Source organism: Myodes glareolus, chromosome 21 (genome assembly GCF_982192425.1).
Source record: "Myodes glareolus chromosome 21, mMyoGla1.1, whole genome shotgun sequence".
NCBI lineage: Eukaryota > Metazoa > Chordata > Mammalia > Rodentia > Cricetidae > Myodes > Myodes glareolus.
In genome coordinates this window covers 12,972,061-12,989,251 of record NC_142046.1, presented here as the reverse complement: position 1 = coordinate 12,989,251, position 17,191 = coordinate 12,972,061, and the positions used below count along the sequence as shown (strand labels likewise).

At 56.7% G+C, this 17,191-nt stretch overlaps 1 protein-coding gene across 7 annotated transcripts; it reads left to right on the top strand.

Moving 5' to 3' along the window:
* Positions 1-911: 911 nt before the first annotated feature.
* Positions 912-16,404, top strand: St6galnac4 (ST6 N-acetylgalactosaminide alpha-2,6-sialyltransferase 4). 7 transcript variants are annotated; one of them, XM_087899733.1, is made up of 7 exons: positions 912-1,074; positions 1,429-1,529; positions 3,349-3,534; positions 7,484-7,896; positions 13,910-13,955; positions 14,197-14,303; positions 15,629-15,755. In XM_087899733.1, the coding sequence occupies exons 2-7, from the start codon at positions 1,518-1,520 to the stop codon at positions 15,657-15,659; spliced, it is 795 nt and encodes a 264-aa protein (XP_087755859.1). In that variant the 5' UTR covers positions 912-1,074; positions 1,429-1,517; the 3' UTR covers positions 15,660-15,755. The 7 variants fall into 7 exon arrangements, with proteins under 7 accessions (XP_087755859.1, XP_087755858.1, XP_087755856.1 ...); XM_087899732.1 differs by having other exon boundaries at positions 15,603-15,739; XM_087899730.1 differs by having other exon boundaries at positions 914-1,074; positions 1,446-1,529; positions 15,729-16,404.
* The last annotated feature ends 787 nt before the right edge of the window (positions 16,405-17,191 follow it).

The window sequence follows — 17,191 nt, the reverse complement described above, 5'->3', positions numbered from 1 at the left end:
ATTGAGGAATGAGCGGAGTGACAAGGAGCCCCACTAGCATGTGACTGGAGCAGTCCAGATAGAGTCATGCCACAGGTGCAGGGCCCTAAGATAGGAATGAGCTGGCTATGAGCTCAGAAGGCGGCCACAATGGAGGGGTGCCATTCTCATCCCCAGGGGCCCTGAGGACGGTGAGAGGGTAGTGGGAATACCACACAAACCAAGTCAAAGCGCATCTGTGGGATACAGAATTTTCTGGCGGTGCCCTGAGCCACCTCTGCCCTTTTTTACTGAGAGAGAGTGATTTTTCCCACCTTACAGAGGTGGGGGGGGGGTAGGGCAGGGGGACGACGAGGACGACTCGGGTAAAGGCTGCATTGACATAATCAGTACAAACGGGTATATCGAAAACAGCCTGAGCCATGAATCCCAGCTCTCGACCCTCTACCTCGGCTAGCAGAGGCAGCTGGATCCTGGTTAAGTCCGAGGTCTGTCTGAAGCATGTGGGACTCTTGTCACAAAAACGAAAACATGCTTCATTATTGTCGATCTGAATTTCAAGTTCACATCTTGTACTTCATTTGAGCAGACAGCCCTACCAGCCTGAAACCCAGGGCTGCTTAATTCGAAACTCTTGCTTTATTTCCTGTCGCCTGTCACTTCCCGGGCTATTTCAGAAATGGAGAACCTCAAGTCTCCCCGGCCAGACAGCCTTTGCATGGTGGCTCGGACCTTCTGGAGGTTTTTTTCCCTCTTTCTTCCATGCCCTTGGCACACACCAAGTAGGGTGGGACGCTAAAGTAGACGCCCCCGACGTCAAGAGCTCGACCCCCCCAGTCCCGAGATCGCTGAGGCCGCCATGCACGCCCCCAACCCGGCGTAGGCCCCACCCCCTGTGCGCAAAGCCTCCGCCCCTCCGCCAGGCGCCGCCCATGCCCCCGGGCTGCGCTGCTCGATCTTCCACCCAGCAGAAGCTGCGGCTGCAGCACCGCCTCCCACCCGGGGCCGGTTTCAGGCCCTCTGGTCGGGCCCTCTGGACATGGAGCTCCGAGCAACGCTTCGTGAGCCCCCGGCGCGCCCCAGCCTTCCTTTCTGGTTAGCGCCCAGTGTGGGGAGGGGACGATGGAATTTAGCAGGGTGAAAGAAAACTCCTCATCCCGCCCGCCCCAGGCCTCTCCATCGCCCCGCGGTAGAGAGATGGGATGGGTAGGAAAGAAATCCCTGCTCCCGGCTTTCTTTGCCTGGCTTTGACCAAATGGGTAACCTTGAGCCGAGAGTGTCTCCTCCCTGCCTGTCCTTCCCCATCTGCACAATGGGGATTGGTTTGGCAGGGTCTCTGAACCCACATCCTTTAGGACGGGGCACGTTGTCTCATACTTGGAGACTTTAAGGCTATTGGTTCCTGGGCCATTTGCCTTGACCTGGATCTGTACTCTTTCCTTGCCTCAGTTGCCCTCATATCCTAGGACCAGCTTCCAGCCTTTCCCATCCCAGGCTCTGGAGACAGCAGCCTCCGGACTACTGAGGGCACAGACAGCATGAAGGCCCGGGTAAGTGACATGGAAGGAAGAAAGCTCACTGGGGAATTGGGGACAACCTGGGCAGAGCTTTACAATCACCTTATGCCAGGAATTATAGCAACCCCCCCCCCACCCCTTTTGGTGTTAGGACGGAACTCAGAGCCATGTAGATGCTAAGCACATGCCCTAACACAAAGTCCCGCCCACAGCCCCTGTGGTAGCCCCTGTGGTTGCCCCTGTGTCACCCCCTGCTCCTGAGGCTCTGTGACCCCCGTGAATGACTTGGTTCCCCTTTTGGTTTCACTTTGCTCTTCTCATCCTGAAATGGAGGTAATGATACGGTGTCACCATACGGTGGTGTCACCATACGGTGTCACTCGGTCGAGGGGGTGAGAAGTGTGAAGGTTAAGATCAGCGACTCTTGCCTTTACTGGTGAGCCCCTTAAATGTTAGGGTGCAAGATTAATCACCACTGCCCGAGCCACAAGGTCTCTAGTCCCTTGTGAGCAGGGGACCAGTTGCTGTGCGGAGCCCGAGGCCTCAGGGGCTGTGAACCCTGTCTCCTGGACAGCTGGCCACACAGAGAAGACTTATTTTTAGAAGCTGGTGTGGCTTATGGACAGACAAGGAAGGGTGGGCCCCTGGCAGGATGTGCTGTTCCGCACCTCTGGTTTTCTGGGCACACTGGCCAGCTCCTAGTGTTTCCTCTGGAGTGGCAATCTGAGAGTCACAGGTACTGAGATGGATGGCCCAGCAGACAGTGGCCTGGCCGGGCACTTTGAGTGAGTGTGCGGGTAGCCGCCCCAAGGTGAGAGGGGCAGAGGGTGACCTCCAGTGGCCTTTGGCATATCATCTCTAGAAGCGGGAGTGACTGAGCAGAAGCTTTCTAGCTATTGAAAGCATCTTCTAGGGCTGGAGAGATGGCTCAGTGGTTAAGAGCATTGTCTGCTCTTCCAAAGGTTCTGAGTTCAATTCCCAGCAACCTCACAACCATCTGTAATGAGGTCTGGTGCCCTCTTCTGGCCTTTGGGCATACACGCAGACAGAATATTGTATACATAATAAATAATTTTTTTTAAAAAAAAGAAAGCATCTTCTATTGTTTTTTGATTTTTAAAACAGGGGCTCAGTCTGTAGCCTAGGCTAGCCTGGAACTCACTGTGTAGCCCAGGTTGGCCTCAAACTTGTAACAATCCTAGCCTAGGCAAGGGATGAGCTATCATGACTGGGGACACTACCTAACCTTTCTTATCTACCTATCTAGGTAATGGGTGGTTGTGAGGCATGGGGCTTCTTGGGACCTGGTGCAAGTGCAGACAGCTCTTGTCACCTCTGAGCCTTCTTTCCAGCCCTTGAAGGCATTTCTGAAATGTTGGGTCTCCATTCACCTCCTATATTGCCCACCCATATCCTAGCCAAGGGGACGGACACTCTAGGCCAGTTGGGGGCAGGGTGATGGAGGTGGGGCCATGGGGGCAGCCCTGGGCCATCTGGGGGCGGGGTGATGGAGGTAGGGCCATGGGGGCAGCACTGACCAGGGCTGAGGACCATTGAGATCCCAGACTGCAGAGTGTATCTGGGTTCTAGGTGAGAATTTGGGTTCTGCAGTTTGGATTTAAGACCCCAGCCTATACCCTGTACCCTGCACCCTGCACCTTTGCTGTGTGGCCTCGAGCAGTATGTAGGCTTTATCCCAAATGGGTGTCCCGACCTGGAAGAGGGGATTTGGGGGAGGTATTTCTAGTTTCAAAGGCCAAGACTTAGGCATCCCTGAAGAAGGCCTCATCAATGGAGATTGAAGTCTACTGAAGGCAGTGCCCGCTAGGCCCATGATGGTGGTCTCTTTCAGGGTCGCCTGCTGCTCCTCATACTGTGTACCTTGACGTTCTCTGCGGTCTACATCTTGCTGTGCTGCTGGGCCTGCCTGCCCCTCTGCCTGGCAGCCTGCCTGGACCGCCACCTCCCTGTGGCACCCAGACCCACTGTGCCAGGGCCCCTGCACTTCAGTGGCTACAGCAGCGTGCCAGATGGGAAGGTGAGTTAGACAGGAAACGCTCAGGAGGGCAGCATGCCCCCAGCTCTAGGAAGCAGTGAGAACTGGGCTGGTGGCAAGCCAGCCTAGACTCTGAGCTTGGCTTCTCTGCTCACCAACTGTAGTGTGACTTCTGCCAGTCACTTCACCCCTATGAGCTCTCAAGGTGTGGGAGGAAATAGGGTTTGCACTAAGCGAGTGCTGCCTGGCTCCTCCCAGCTACATTAGGGGTGAAAGGGTGGCTGCACACCTGCGACTGCCCTTTTGTGTCTGTGTGCACCTGTGTATCTTTAGACTTCTGGGTCTCTACACCATATGCTCAGCAACCATGGCTTTGGCTCCTGCTGTGTGTCTGGCATTGTATGGCAGCTGAGGACAAAGAGCTAACACAGGTCAAGGTTATGTATGGTCCCCTGACTCATGAGACAGGGAAGCTGGAGTCCGAGTGTGCCGAGACGGCCTTGACGCCTGTTCCCATAGTCGCTGCACCTGGTGTGGCAAAGGGACATTCCATCCTTGACCCTGATAGCAGTGACCCTGTGTGTCAACATTTCACCTTTGACAGCTCCCTGATGCCATCCTGTCTCGTTCTTAGCACTAATGTTCTGGTTCCTAGTTTGTTGGCTCTTAGTTGGCCCTAGGGGCATGCTTAGAAGCTCTGGCTTGCCAGAGACATGTGGGTCCTCATCCCTTTGAGTCCCAGGCACCTCCTCATCTATAAAGGGCCATCTGAGCCATACTTGCCTCTGTTGGTCTGCTTGAAGAACTCAGAGGGTGACCGACAGTGGACAGTGCCCAGCACCACTGCCGCGTGGCTCTGGTATAAAGATGAAAACACCTGGGGTCGGGGCTGGAGCTAAGTCTAGAGTGTTCTTTGTGAGCAAGAATGGATGCTGGGTTCAATCCCTAAGACCAGAAACAAAACTAAACCAAACCAAAGCAAAAAACTCCTGGGGTGTGAACTCCCCAATCCCCCAGAACGGCCAGGTGGGAGGGCAAGTGCCGGCATGTGCTGGGTGGACACTGTCCAGTCTGGTCCTCCTGCTCGTGTCCGAGTGCTGAGTTTATAGGCTTGCCACACCCTGCCTGGGTCAGTCATCTTTTTTTTTTCTTTCTTTCTTTCTTTCTTTTTTTTTTTTTTAACACTGTGGTACAGAAAATATGAGTTCTTAAATCAACATTTTATCCAATAAAAACGTAACGTACCTGAGCGGGATTTCCCAATGTCTTTTATTGAGTGGAATTAATGTCCCTGTATCTTTCGCATGCCTCTATAAACTCGAGTTCCTCCAGGTGAGGACCCAGCCTTTCCCTGGGAGCCCTGACACTGTTTGCCTCTAACAGATTGGAGACAGTGGCCGTTCCAGGGCCTGAGGTCTGTGTGGTGGCTTCATTTGTTGTCCCAGCATTCAAGTTCCATGTCGGTCTCTATATAACAAAAGAGGTGGGGACCAGGGAAATGGTTGTGAAGGGTGTGCCGCCCCGCAAGGGTAAGGACTGGAGTGTGGACCCCCAGAACCCACAGAAAGCTAGGTCAGCATGGCAGCTTGCTGTAATCCCTTCTTTGGAGAGGCAGAGGTGGGACCCCCAAGGTGAGACAGTTAACCAGACTAGTCAAAACAGGGTTCTCAGTGTGTCACCATTGAGACCCTGTCTCAATATATGTAGTGGAGAACAAAGAAGACACTATATGTCAACCTTGGGTCTTCACGTGGATGAGTGTCCACACATGCAAACACACATAAAGTAAACAAACTGCCGGGCGGTGGTGATGGCGCACACCTTTAATCCCAGCACTCTCGGGAGGCAGAGGCAGGCGGATCTCTGTGAGTTCAAGTTTAGCCTGGTCTACAGAGTGAGTGCCAGGATAGGCTCCAAAGCTACACAGGGAAACCCTGTCTTGAAAAACAAAAACAAACAAATAAAAAATAAACAGATTAAATCGGCTTTATTGAACTGTATGATTTGTAAAATAATTTGCCAATTATAAATATACAGTTCAATGGAGATCTTTTTCTTATAGATAGGGTCTCACTGTGTGTCCCTGGCTGGCCTGGAACTCATCGTATAGCCCAGGCTGACCTTGAATTCACAGAGGTCTGCCTGCCTCTGCCTCCCCGGTGCTGGAACTAACGACCTGCGCCATCACACCCAGTCAGTTTTGACAGAAGTTGGAGAACACGGCTAGCCTTCACCATAGTGAACAGGACTCTTCTGTCATTCCCAATTCTCTCATGCCATTTTGCAGCCCTCTCTGGCCTTGAGACGTGCTAGGGCAGGCCTGAAGCTTGGAGAGGCCCTTTCTCCATCCCGCTGTGTTCCGGCCTGCTGAGGTTGGCAGCCCGTCCCCAAGACCGCCCTGTGTCCCCCCGGCTCCTTGTTTCCTTGTGTTTTTTCTGTTGCTTTCTCGAGAGAACCAGCTGAGGTACTCACAGCTGCTTCACAGATGAGAGGTAGCACACCCTTCCCTGGGCAGTAGAGTTAGGAAGGGATGGAGCCCAGATTTAGGCTGGGAACCAGACTGCCCAACCAGTCGTGGGTTGGCCGTGGAAGATCCCCTCCTGAAAACCCACCTGTTATTCGGTGCAGTATGGGTGGGACTTGGAAGGGTGTGTGTGTGTCATAGCAGGGGGGTTGTAGGTAGTTCTGAAGTGCTGAGGCTTGTCATGTTTACTTACCAGACACTTGCATGAAATCCAGCCAGTGCCAGGGGCCATTCTAAGAGCCTTACAAATATTTGCTCCTATAGCCATAATAAGGTCCCAGTAGGCCTTGGGGACAGCCACAGTGCTGGCTATAGCTTGGGGAAGTCATTTTCACCTGCCTAGCTTGCCAGGTGAGCAAACTTTGGTCTTTGGGGGACAAACTGGTTGCCACCTGTTCCAGCATTTGTGAAGTTGAAACAGGAGAAATGCCACAAATTCAAGGCACACCTAAGCAACAAAGTTTGACTTTATGTCAAAAATGAAAACTGGGATCAGCCAAGTGACTTCATGGATGAAAGCGCTTCTTAAAAACCCGATGAGTTAGTTCTGCCCCCTGGAACTCAAATGGTGGAAGGAGAGACTGACCACTCAAGCTGGCCCTGGACCTTCACGTGTGCACTGTGGCGTGTGTTCCACCCCCCAAAGTTCCTAGGGCCAGGGGAGGTGGTTCATTTGGCAAAGGTGATCAGTGGGCAAGCATGAGGACCAGAGATTAGTTCTGAGCATCCATGTAAGAGCCAAGTGCCTAGCATGTACCTGCCATCCTGTGCTGGGAGCCAGACAGTCCCTGGGGTGCCTCGCCAGCCAGTTTAGCAGAATTGGCAAGATCCTGGTTCTGTAAGAGACTCTGCCTCAAAAAACTAGAGTGCTTGAGGAAGATACCCAGTGTCAACCTCTGACCTGCCCCTGTGCATACCGATGTGTGCAACACACCCACCCCTGTATATGCACAAATGTACGTAGACAAATTTTAAAAATGAAAACAAAACCCAGTAAATCTTAGTCCTTGGAACTGGTCCAGCTATAGGCCGGTTAGCGGGTATGATGGGGGCAGGTGGGAAGGGTGGGTGGGTATGATGGGGGCAGGTGGGAAGGGTGGGTGGGTATGATGGGGGCAGGTGGGAAGGGTGGGTGGGTATGGTGGGGGCAGGTGGGAAGGGTGGGTGGGTATGGTGGGGGCAGGTGGGAAGGGTGGGTGGGTATGGTGGGGGCAGGTGGGAAGGGTGGGTGGGTATGGTGGGGACAGGTGGGAAGGGTGGGTGGGTATGGTGGGGGCAGTTGGGAAGGGTGGGTGGGTATGGTGGGGGCAGGTGGGAAGGGTGGGTGGGTATGGTGGGGGCAGTAGGAAGGGTGGGTGGGTATGGTGGGGGCAGGTGGGAAGGGTGGGTGGGTATGGTGGGGGCAGGAGGGACAGGTGGATGGTGGTTAGCGTTGAGGTTTTCTTCTTTCTCTACTTTCCCCTGCAGCCCCTTATCCGAGAGCTTTGCCACAGCTGTGCTGTGGTTTCCAGCTCTGGCCAGATGCTGGGTTCAGGCCTGGGTGCCCAGATCGATGGTGCTGAGTGTGTGCTACGCATGAACCAGGCACCCACCGTGGGCTTCGAGGAGGACGTGGGCCAGCGCAGCACCTTGCGCGTGATCTCGCACACGACCGTGCCACTGCTTCTGCGCAACTACTCGCACTATTTCCAGCAGGCCCAAGACACGCTCTATGTGGTGTGGGGCCAGGGCAGGCACATGGACCGGATGCTGGGTGGCCGCACCTACCGCACGTTGCTGCAGCTCACCAGAATGTACCCGGGCCTGCAGGTGTACACCTTCACTGAACGCATGATGGCCTACTGTGACCAGATCTTCCAAGAGGAGACAGGCAAGAACCGGTGAGTTGGGGACCCCGGCACCTGGGGCCTGCCTTCTCCAAGAGCCTCTTTGTGCTGGGAAATGCTTTAAGATTGGAGGTGCCGTCTGAGGTTTGTCCCAGATAACTGGAGTATGGGTTGCAATCAGAACAGCTGCCTGCAGGCTGGGGGTGTGCGTCCATTGGCAGAGTGTTTGCCTAGCATGCATGGGGCCCTGGGTTCCAACCCAACATAGAATAAACTGACCTTGCACGCCTTTGTAACCCCAGTACTCGTGAGGTAGAGGCGGGATGGTCAGGAGACCAAGGGCATCTTCAGCTACATAGGGAGTTTGACTGAGGTAAGCCTGGTCTACATGAGACGCTATCTCAAAAATGGGCAAACAGACAAAAAACCCAGCTGTTTTCAGGTCTCAGGCCCTGAGCTAAGCACCATGCTTCAGACACCTCTTTAATATCCTGTTCAAGGGCCCTAGAATTCCCCACATACCTCACCTGCGTGCCTGTGCCCCAGCCCCCATCCTCAGATGCTCACACTTGTCCCCAGCTGCAGTTCCTTGCGCATGCTCACTGTTCCTTCTGCTTAGAATATTCTAAATGATTGTCTCTGTCTGGTGAGCTGTCACTTCCTTAGGAAAGCCCTCCTGGACCACCCCCTCTGAAGCAGCGGTCTGCCCCCCCCACCCCGTTTTCTGCATCTCACTCCTCTTTCCTGGTCTTTTTAGCGCCTGTCACCCTCTGACATCACTTTGTGTGTGTTAGCTCCAGGTGGGGCAGGTGCCGGCTGTGCTCAGCATGAATGGGGGAGCCAGCTGCAGCTTCAGAGGGGGTGACCCTCTGCTTGAAGAGTACCCAGAGAGCTGAGACCTGGGGCTGCCACAGCACCTTGACCCTGGCTGGGAGTTTCAGGGGTGAATCAGGTGCCCTAGAGCGGAGGCAGGGTCCTCCCACGGACTCCATCCCCTTTACCACTGTGCTCTCATTTACCGGGGTCTCCCCGATACTGGGGATACTGCTGATCCCCAGGCGCATCAGCAACTTGGGTAGCAATACTGATCAGACTGGGTTTGTGTACAGCTCTGCCCTTGACCCACTGCTGACCTCAGGCTGGTTTGCTGCCTCTTCCCCATCCTCCCCAGGACTTTTTCCTAACTATCAGGTAGGGGCAGGGATGTCAGGGGGACCTGACATATCCCATCCTCCTCAGGACCCCTTCCTAACTATCAGGTGGGGGCAGGAATGTCAGAGGGAGCACCGACATGTCCCATCCTCCTCAGAACCCCTTCCTAGCTGTGAGGTGGGGGGCAGGGGTGGCAGGGGACCACTGACATATCCCATCCTCCTCAGGACCCCTTCCTAGCTGTGAGGTGGGGGGCAGGGGTGATGGGGGACCACTGACATATCCCATCCTCAGGACCCCTTCCTAGCTGTGAGATGGGGGACAGGGGTGACGGGGGACCACTGACATATCCCATCCTCAGGACCCCTTCCTAGCTGTGAGGTGGGGGGCAGGGGTGACGGGGGACCACTGACATATCCCATCCTCCCCAGGACCCCTTCCTAGCTGTGAGATGGGGGGCAGGGGTGACGGGGGACCACTGACATGTCCCATCCTCCTCAGAACCCCTTCCTAGCTGTGAGGTAGGGGGCAGGGGTGGCAGGGGACCACTGACATATCCCATCCTCCTCAGGACCCCTTCCTAGCTGTGAGGTGGGGGGCAGGGGTGACGGGGGACCACTGACATGTCCCATCCTCCCCAGGACCCCTTCCTAGCTGTGAGATGGGGGGCAGGGGTGACGGGGGACCACTGACATATCCCATCCTCAGGACCCCTTCCTAGCTGTGAGATGGGGGCAGGGGTGACGGGGGACCACTGACATATCCCATCCTCAGGACCCCTTCCTAGCTGTGAGATGGGGGACAGGGGTGACAGGGGACCACTGACATGTCCCATCCTCCTCAGGACCCCTTCCTAGCTGTGAGGTGGGGGGCAGGGGTGTCGGAGGACCACTGACATGTCCCATCCTCCTCAGGACCCCTTCCTAGCTGTGAGATGGGGGGCAGGGGTGTCGGAGGACCACTGACATATCCCATCCTCCTCAGGACCCCTTCCTAGCTGTGAGATGGGGGGCAGGGGTGTCGGAGGACCACTGACATGTCCCATCCTCCCCAGGACCCCTTCCTAGCTGTGAGATGGGGGGCAGGGGTGACGGAGGACCACTGACATATCCCATCCTCAGGACCCCTTCCTAGCTGTGAGATGGGGGGCAGGGGTGACGGGGGACCACTGACATATCCCATCCTCAGGACCCCTTCCTAGCTGTGAGATGGGGGACAGGGGTGACGGGGGACCACTGACATATCCCATCCTCAGGACCCCTTCCTAGCTGTGAGATGGGGGGCAGGGGTGACGGGGGACCACTGACATATCCCATCCTCAGGACCCCTTCCTAGCTGTGAGGTGGGGGGCAGGGGTGACGGGGGACCACTGACATATCCCATCCTCAGGACCCCTTCCTAGCTGTGAGATGGGGGGCAGGGGTGACGGGGGACCACTGACATATCCCATCCTCAGGACCCCTTCCTAGCTGTGAGATGGGGGGCAGGGGTGACGGGGGACCACTGACATGTCCCATCCTCCCCAGGACCCCTTCCTAGCTGTGAGGTGGGGGGCAGGGATGTCGGAGGACCACTGACATATCCCATCCTCAGGACCCCTTCCTAGCTGTGAGATGGGGGACAGGGGTGACGGAGCACCACTGACATGTCCCATCCTCAGGACCCCTTCCTAGCTGTGAGATGGGGGACAGGGGTGACGGGGGACCACTGACATATCCCATCCTCAGGACCCCTTCCTAGCTGTGAGATGGGGGGCAGGGGTGACGGGGGACCACTGACATATCCCATCCTCCCCAGGACCCCTTCCTAGCTGTGAGATGGGGGGCAGGGTTGTCGGGGGACCACTGACATATCCCATCCTCAGGACCCCTTCCTAGCTGTGAGATGGGGGACAGGGGTGACGGAGGACCACTGACATGTCCCATCCTCAGGACCCCTTCCTAGCTGTGAGATGGGGGACAGGGGTGACGGGGGACCACTGACATATCCCATCCTCAGGACCCCTTCCTAGCTGTGAGATGGGGGACAGGGGTGACGGGGGACCACTGACATGTCCCATCCTCAGGACCCCTTCCTAGCTGTGAGATGGGGGACAGGGGTGACGGGGGACCACTGACATGTCCCATCCTCAGGACCCCTTCCTAGCTGTGAGATGGGGGACAGGGGTGACGGAGGACCACTGACATATCCCATCCTCAGGACCCCTTCCTAGCTGTGAGATGGGGGGCAGGGGTGACGGGGGACCACTGACATATCCCATCATCCTCAGGACCCCTTCCTAGCTGTGAGATGGGGGGCAGGGTTGTCGGGGGACCACTGACATATCCCATCCTCAGGACCCCTTCCTAGCTGTGAGATGGGGGGCAGGGGTGATGGGGGACCACTGACATGTTCCATCCTCCCCAGGACCCCTTCCTAGCTGTGAGATGGGGGGCAGGGGTGGCGGGGGACCACTGACATGTCCCATCCTCCCCAGGACCCCTTCCTAGCTGTGAGGTGGGGGGCAGGGGTGACGGGGGACCACTGACATGTCCCATCCTCCCCAGGACCTCTTCCTAGCTGTGAGATGGGGGCAGGGGTGGCGGGGGACCACTGACATGTCCCATCCTCCTCAGGACCCCTTCCTAGCTGTGAGGTGGGGGGCAGGGGTGACGGGGGACCACTGACATGTCCCATCCTCCTCAGGACCCCTTCCTAACTGTGAGGTGGGGGGCAGGGGTGACGGGGGACCACTGACATGTCCCATCCTCCTCAGGACCCCTTCCTAGCTGTGAGGTGGGGGGCAGGGGTGACGGGGGACCACTGACATATCCCATCCTCAGGACCCCTTCCTAGCTGTGAGGTGGGGGGCAGGGGTGACAGGGGACCACTGACATATCCCATCCTCAGGACCCCTTCCTAGCTGTGAGGTGGGGGGCAGGGGTGACGGGGGACCACTGACATGTCCCATCCTCAGGACCCCTTCCTAGCTGTGAGATGGGGGGCAGGGGTGACGGGGGACCACTGACATATCCCATCCTCCCCAGGACCCCTTCCTAGCTGTGAGATGGGGGGCAGGGGTGACGGGGGACCACTGACATGTCCCATCCTCCCCAGGACCCCTTCCTAGCTGTGAGATGGGGTACAGGGGTGACGGGGGACCACTGACATATCCCATCCTCAGGACCCCTTCCTAGCTGTGAGATGGGGGGCAGGGGTGTCGGGGGACCACTGACATGTCCCATCCTCAGGACCCCTTCCTAGCTGTGAGATGGGGGGCAGGGGTGACGGGGGAGCACTGACATGTCCCATCCTCAGGACCCCTTCCTAGCTGTGAGATGGGGGACAGGGGTGACGGAGGACCACTGACATATCCCATCCTCAGGACCCCTTCCTAGCTGTGAGATGGGGGGCAGGGGTGACGGGGGACCACTGACATATCCCATCATCCTCAGGACCCCTTCCTAGCTGTGAGATGGGGGGCAGGGTTGTCGGGGGACCACTGACATATCCCATCCTCAGGACCCCTTCCTAGCTGTGAGATGGGGGGCAGGGGTGATGGGGGACCACTGACATGTCCCATCCTCCCCAGGACCCCTTCCTAGCTGTGAGATGGGGGGCAGGGGTGGCGGGGGACCACTGACATGTCCCATCCTCCCCAGGACCCCTTCCTAGCTGTGAGGTGGGGGGCAGGGGTGACGGGGGACCACTGACATGTCCCATCCTCCCCAGGACCTCTTCCTAGCTGTGAGATGGGGGGCAGGGGTGGCGGGGGACCACTGACATGTCCCATCCTCCTCAGGACCCCTTCCTAGCTGTGAGGTGGGGGGCAGGGGTGACGGGGGACCACTGACATGTCCCATCCTCCTCAGGACCCCTTCCTAACTGTGAGGTGGGGGGCAGGGGTGACGGGGGACCACTGACATGTCCCATCCTCCTCAGGACCCCTTCCTAGCTGTGAGGTGGGGGGGCAGGGGTGACGGGGGACCACTGACATATCCCATCCTCAGGACCCCTTCCTAGCTGTGAGGTGGGGGGCAGGGGTGACAGGGGACCACTGACATATCCCATCCTCAGGACCCCTTCCTAGCTGTGAGGTGGGGGGCAGGGGTGACGGGGGACCACTGACATGTCCCATCCTCAGGACCCCTTCCTAGCTGTGAGATGGGGGGCAGGGGTGACGGGGGACCACTGACATATCCCATCCTCCCCAGGACCCCTTCCTAGCTGTGAGATGGGGGGCAGGGGTGACGGGGGACCACTGACATGTCCCATCCTCCCCAGGACCCCTTCCTAGCTGTGAGATGGGGGACAGGGGTGACGGGGGACCACTGACATATCCCATCCTCAGGACCCCTTCCTAGCTGTGAGATGGGGGGCAGGGGTGTCGGGGGACCACTGACATGTCCCATCCTCAGGACCCCTTCCTAGCTGTGAGATGGGGGGCAGGGGTGACGGGGGAGCACTGACATGTCCCATCCTCAGGACCCCTTCCTAGCTGTGAGATGGGGGACAGGGGTGACGGAGGACCACTGACATATCCCATCCTCAGGACCCCTTCCTAGCTGTGAGATGGGGGGCAGGGGTGTCGGGGGAGCACTGACATGTCCCATCCTCAGGACCCCTTCCTAGCTGTGAGATGGGGGGCAGGGGTGACGGGGGACCACTGACATGTCCCATCCTCAGGACCCCTTCCTAGCTGTGAGATGGGGGGCAGGGGTGACGGGGGAGCACTGACATGTCCCATCCTCAGGACCCCTTCCTAGCTGTGAGATGGGGGGCAGGGGTGACGGGGGAGCACTGACATGTCCCATCCTCAGGACCCCTTCCTAGCTGTGAGATGGGGGGCAGGGGTGATGGAGGACCACTGACATGTCCCATCCTCCCCAGGGGACAGGGGTGACGGGGGAGCACTGACATGTCCCATCCTCCCCAGGGGCAGGGGTGATGGAGGACCACTGACATGTCCCATCCTCCCCAGGGGCAGGGGTGATGGAGGACCACTGACATGTCCCATCCTCCCCAGGGGGCAGGGGTGATGGAGGACCACTGACATGTCCCATCCTCCCCAGGGGGCAGGGGTGATGGAGGACCACTGACACTGACATGTCCCATCCTCCCCAGGGGGCAGGGGTGATGGAGGACCACTGACATGTCCCATCCTCCCCAGGGGGCAGGGGTGATGGAGGACCACTGACACTGACATGTCCCATCCTCCCCAGGCGGCAGTCAGGCTCTTTCCTCAGCACTGGTTGGTTCACTATGATCCTGGCCCTGGAGCTGTGTGAGGAGATCGTGGTCTACGGGATGGTCAGTGAGAACTACTGCAGGTCAGACTGGCTCCCAGGTTGGGGGTGGGGGAAGCTGTGAGGGCTTCCTGGTGGCTGACCCGGGCACAGACCTCCTAAGTGCAGGCCTTTGGCCAAAACAAAGACTTGTACTTTTCTCAGAAGGTCATTAAGCCAGCAGAGCAGGTGTGCCTGACTTCTGACCTTGAACATTGTGACCTGAAATCACCATCTACAAAGTTCACACTTGAGAGCCCTGCCATCGCTGGGCGGTGGTGGCACACACCTTTAATCCCTGCGCTCCGGAGGCAGTGGAGGGTGACCAGCCTGGTCTACAGAGCAAGCTGCACAACAGCCAGGGCTACACAGAGAAACCCTGCCTCGAAAAACAAACAAACGAAAAAGAACCATGCATCAAGTTACTAAAAAAGGGGTGGGTGGAATAGCTCAGTGGACAGTCAGTAAAGGCGCCTGCTGCTAAGCCTGGCAGCCCGCGTTCGATCCCCAGGACCCACATGGGGAAAGAGAGAACTGACTTCAATGTGCCTTTTGACCTCCACATGTGCTGTACACTGGGGCAGGTTCTTGCCCACCCACCCCCACACACAAGTAAGGAAATGCAAAAAAGTTTTTTTTTAAGTTGCCAAAAATATATGGCAAAATGGGCCTTGGGTTGGACCCACCTGATGGAATGATTTTTAAAGGTTTACCCATCCCCTTTGGAGCCTGTATCTATTCTTTTTTAAAGATTTGTTTATTTTATGTATATGAGTGCTCGCTTGACTTTATGCCAGAAGAGAATATCAGATTCCACTGTAGATGGTTGTGAGCCACCATGTGGGTGCTGGGAATTGAACTCAGGTCCTCTGGAAGAGCAGCCGGTGCTCTTAACCTTGGAGCCACCTCTCCACTCCTATCTGATTCTATTTTACTAGAACACCACAGACAGATTTAGTTGTGGTATTACTTAAATACTGTGAATTCAGATGTGGAAACGGAATTGTATTTTAACCATGTTACTCTATTATATTTCGATATTATAATAAGTAAGGAGTTCGGAAAAAGTCACAGATTTCCACTCTCATCCTTCAGACCCCGTGTCTTGGGCACACGAGATGGTAAGAGCACGCACGCTCCCTGCCATGGCTGGCTCACAAAAGACGGGGTGTGCAGAGCTCTGGGCATGGCGGTTAGGCACCACTCTTCAGAGTGATTTGCTCGCCCTTGAGCTGAGTGTGCCACTTGCTCCATTTTCCAGATGGGCTGTTTGGCCCAGGGAGCTTCTCTAACCCAGAGTTACCCGAGAAGCAGTTTCAGAGTTGTGGCTGTTGGGTCCCACAGCTGCTGGCCTCCTGCCATTTGTCCAGATGTGGGTGTCCCTGGACCTGTAGTAGCTGAAGCGTAGTCGTGAGGCGGGCAGCTCTGAGGTCCCGTGATGTCCCACCTGACCCTGTTCCCTGCCGACAGTGAGAAGAATGGCCCCTCGGTGCCTTACCACTACTTTGAAAAGGGCCGGCTGGACGAGTGTCAGATGTACCTTTTGCATGAGCAGGCGCCACGGAGCGCCCATCGCTTCATTACTGAGAAGGCTGTGTTCTCCCGCTGGGCCAAGAAGAGGCCCATCGTGTTCGCCCACCCGTCCTGGAGGGTCAAGTAGTTCCTGTTGCCAGTAGCCACCAGACCTCCGTTGGGCCTGCAACCCTTTCCAGGCCTCCACACTCCATTATGAACATTTTTTTATGACTCTGGCCTTCTGCCTGATGCCAGGTAGAACCTGGGTTCTCTGTTACCCCCCACATTGCGTACACGTGGAGAAATCTTGGGCCTTGTGACTTGAAGGGGAGTCAAGAGGGTGCCATTCATACCAGCCCTGCTCCCTGGCAAATCCACGTCTTCATCTTGGGGTTCATCCTACTTCCGGGTCGTTCAAGTGGCCTTTGCCCTGGGGTCAATGAACTCTTCACCAGCATCATAGCTCTGTGCCAGTCTTGGTCTTTCTCTACCTTTTCCTAGCCACTTGGTGCCATGTTCTCAGGCTAGTGCAGCCTAGAACCTGGGATTTGATGGGTACAAGGGCCTTTGAATTTGAGTATCAGCCTCCCAGGACTGTCTCAAGAGTGTGTCAGTAAATGCATATTTTCTAAACACTGTGTCTTGTGTGGTAACAGATGTGGGATGGAGTTAGGACACAGACCTGTAACCTGTTCACTGGAGGGCAGACAGCCCTGCAGCCCTTCTCTAGACCCACAGCTGTCTGCTCTTCCAGCATTGTGTTTGGGCATCAGCACACCTCAGCCTCCTGCAACGCCTCAGCCTCCTGCAGCACCACAGCCTCCTGCCCCCACATCCCCGGGCCAGGTCTGACCACAAGACTATACTGACCCAGGAAACTAACCCCACCCTCAACAGGCACAAAGCAGGGCCTGGGAGGGCTCAGGGTGAGAAAGAAACTCCACCCAACGTCACTTTTCTGTCGCATTGAGTTAGAGTCCAAAACCTTTGCTGATCAAGCTGCCTATTAACTCTGGGACTTGGTCCCTTTACAAGAGAGTAAGGCAGAATGCAGCTCAAAGTGGTGCTGTGTAGAGGGAAGGGGTCTCGGGGGCAGCCCTTTCTCTGAAGTACTAACGCAGTCACCATCCTGCTGTTGAGGGTATGACTGACCCTGAGGAGGGATCAGCTGCTTATTACAGATAAGGTAGCCCAGGCTAGCTTTGGTGAGGTGGCTGAGCTGGGATACCCTCAGGCCTGAGAGCTCACTACCTCTGCCTCTTCCCCTCTTTGAACGACTAAAGAGTGGAACCCAGAACTCAGCTCTTGGCTCCAGAGCTCAGGACCCTCTGGGTGTGACCTGTGCAGCCCCCCATAGCCCAGCCCTGTGTTCGTTTGATCTCCCCCACTACAAAGTTGAAATTCTTTCCCCCTCCCCC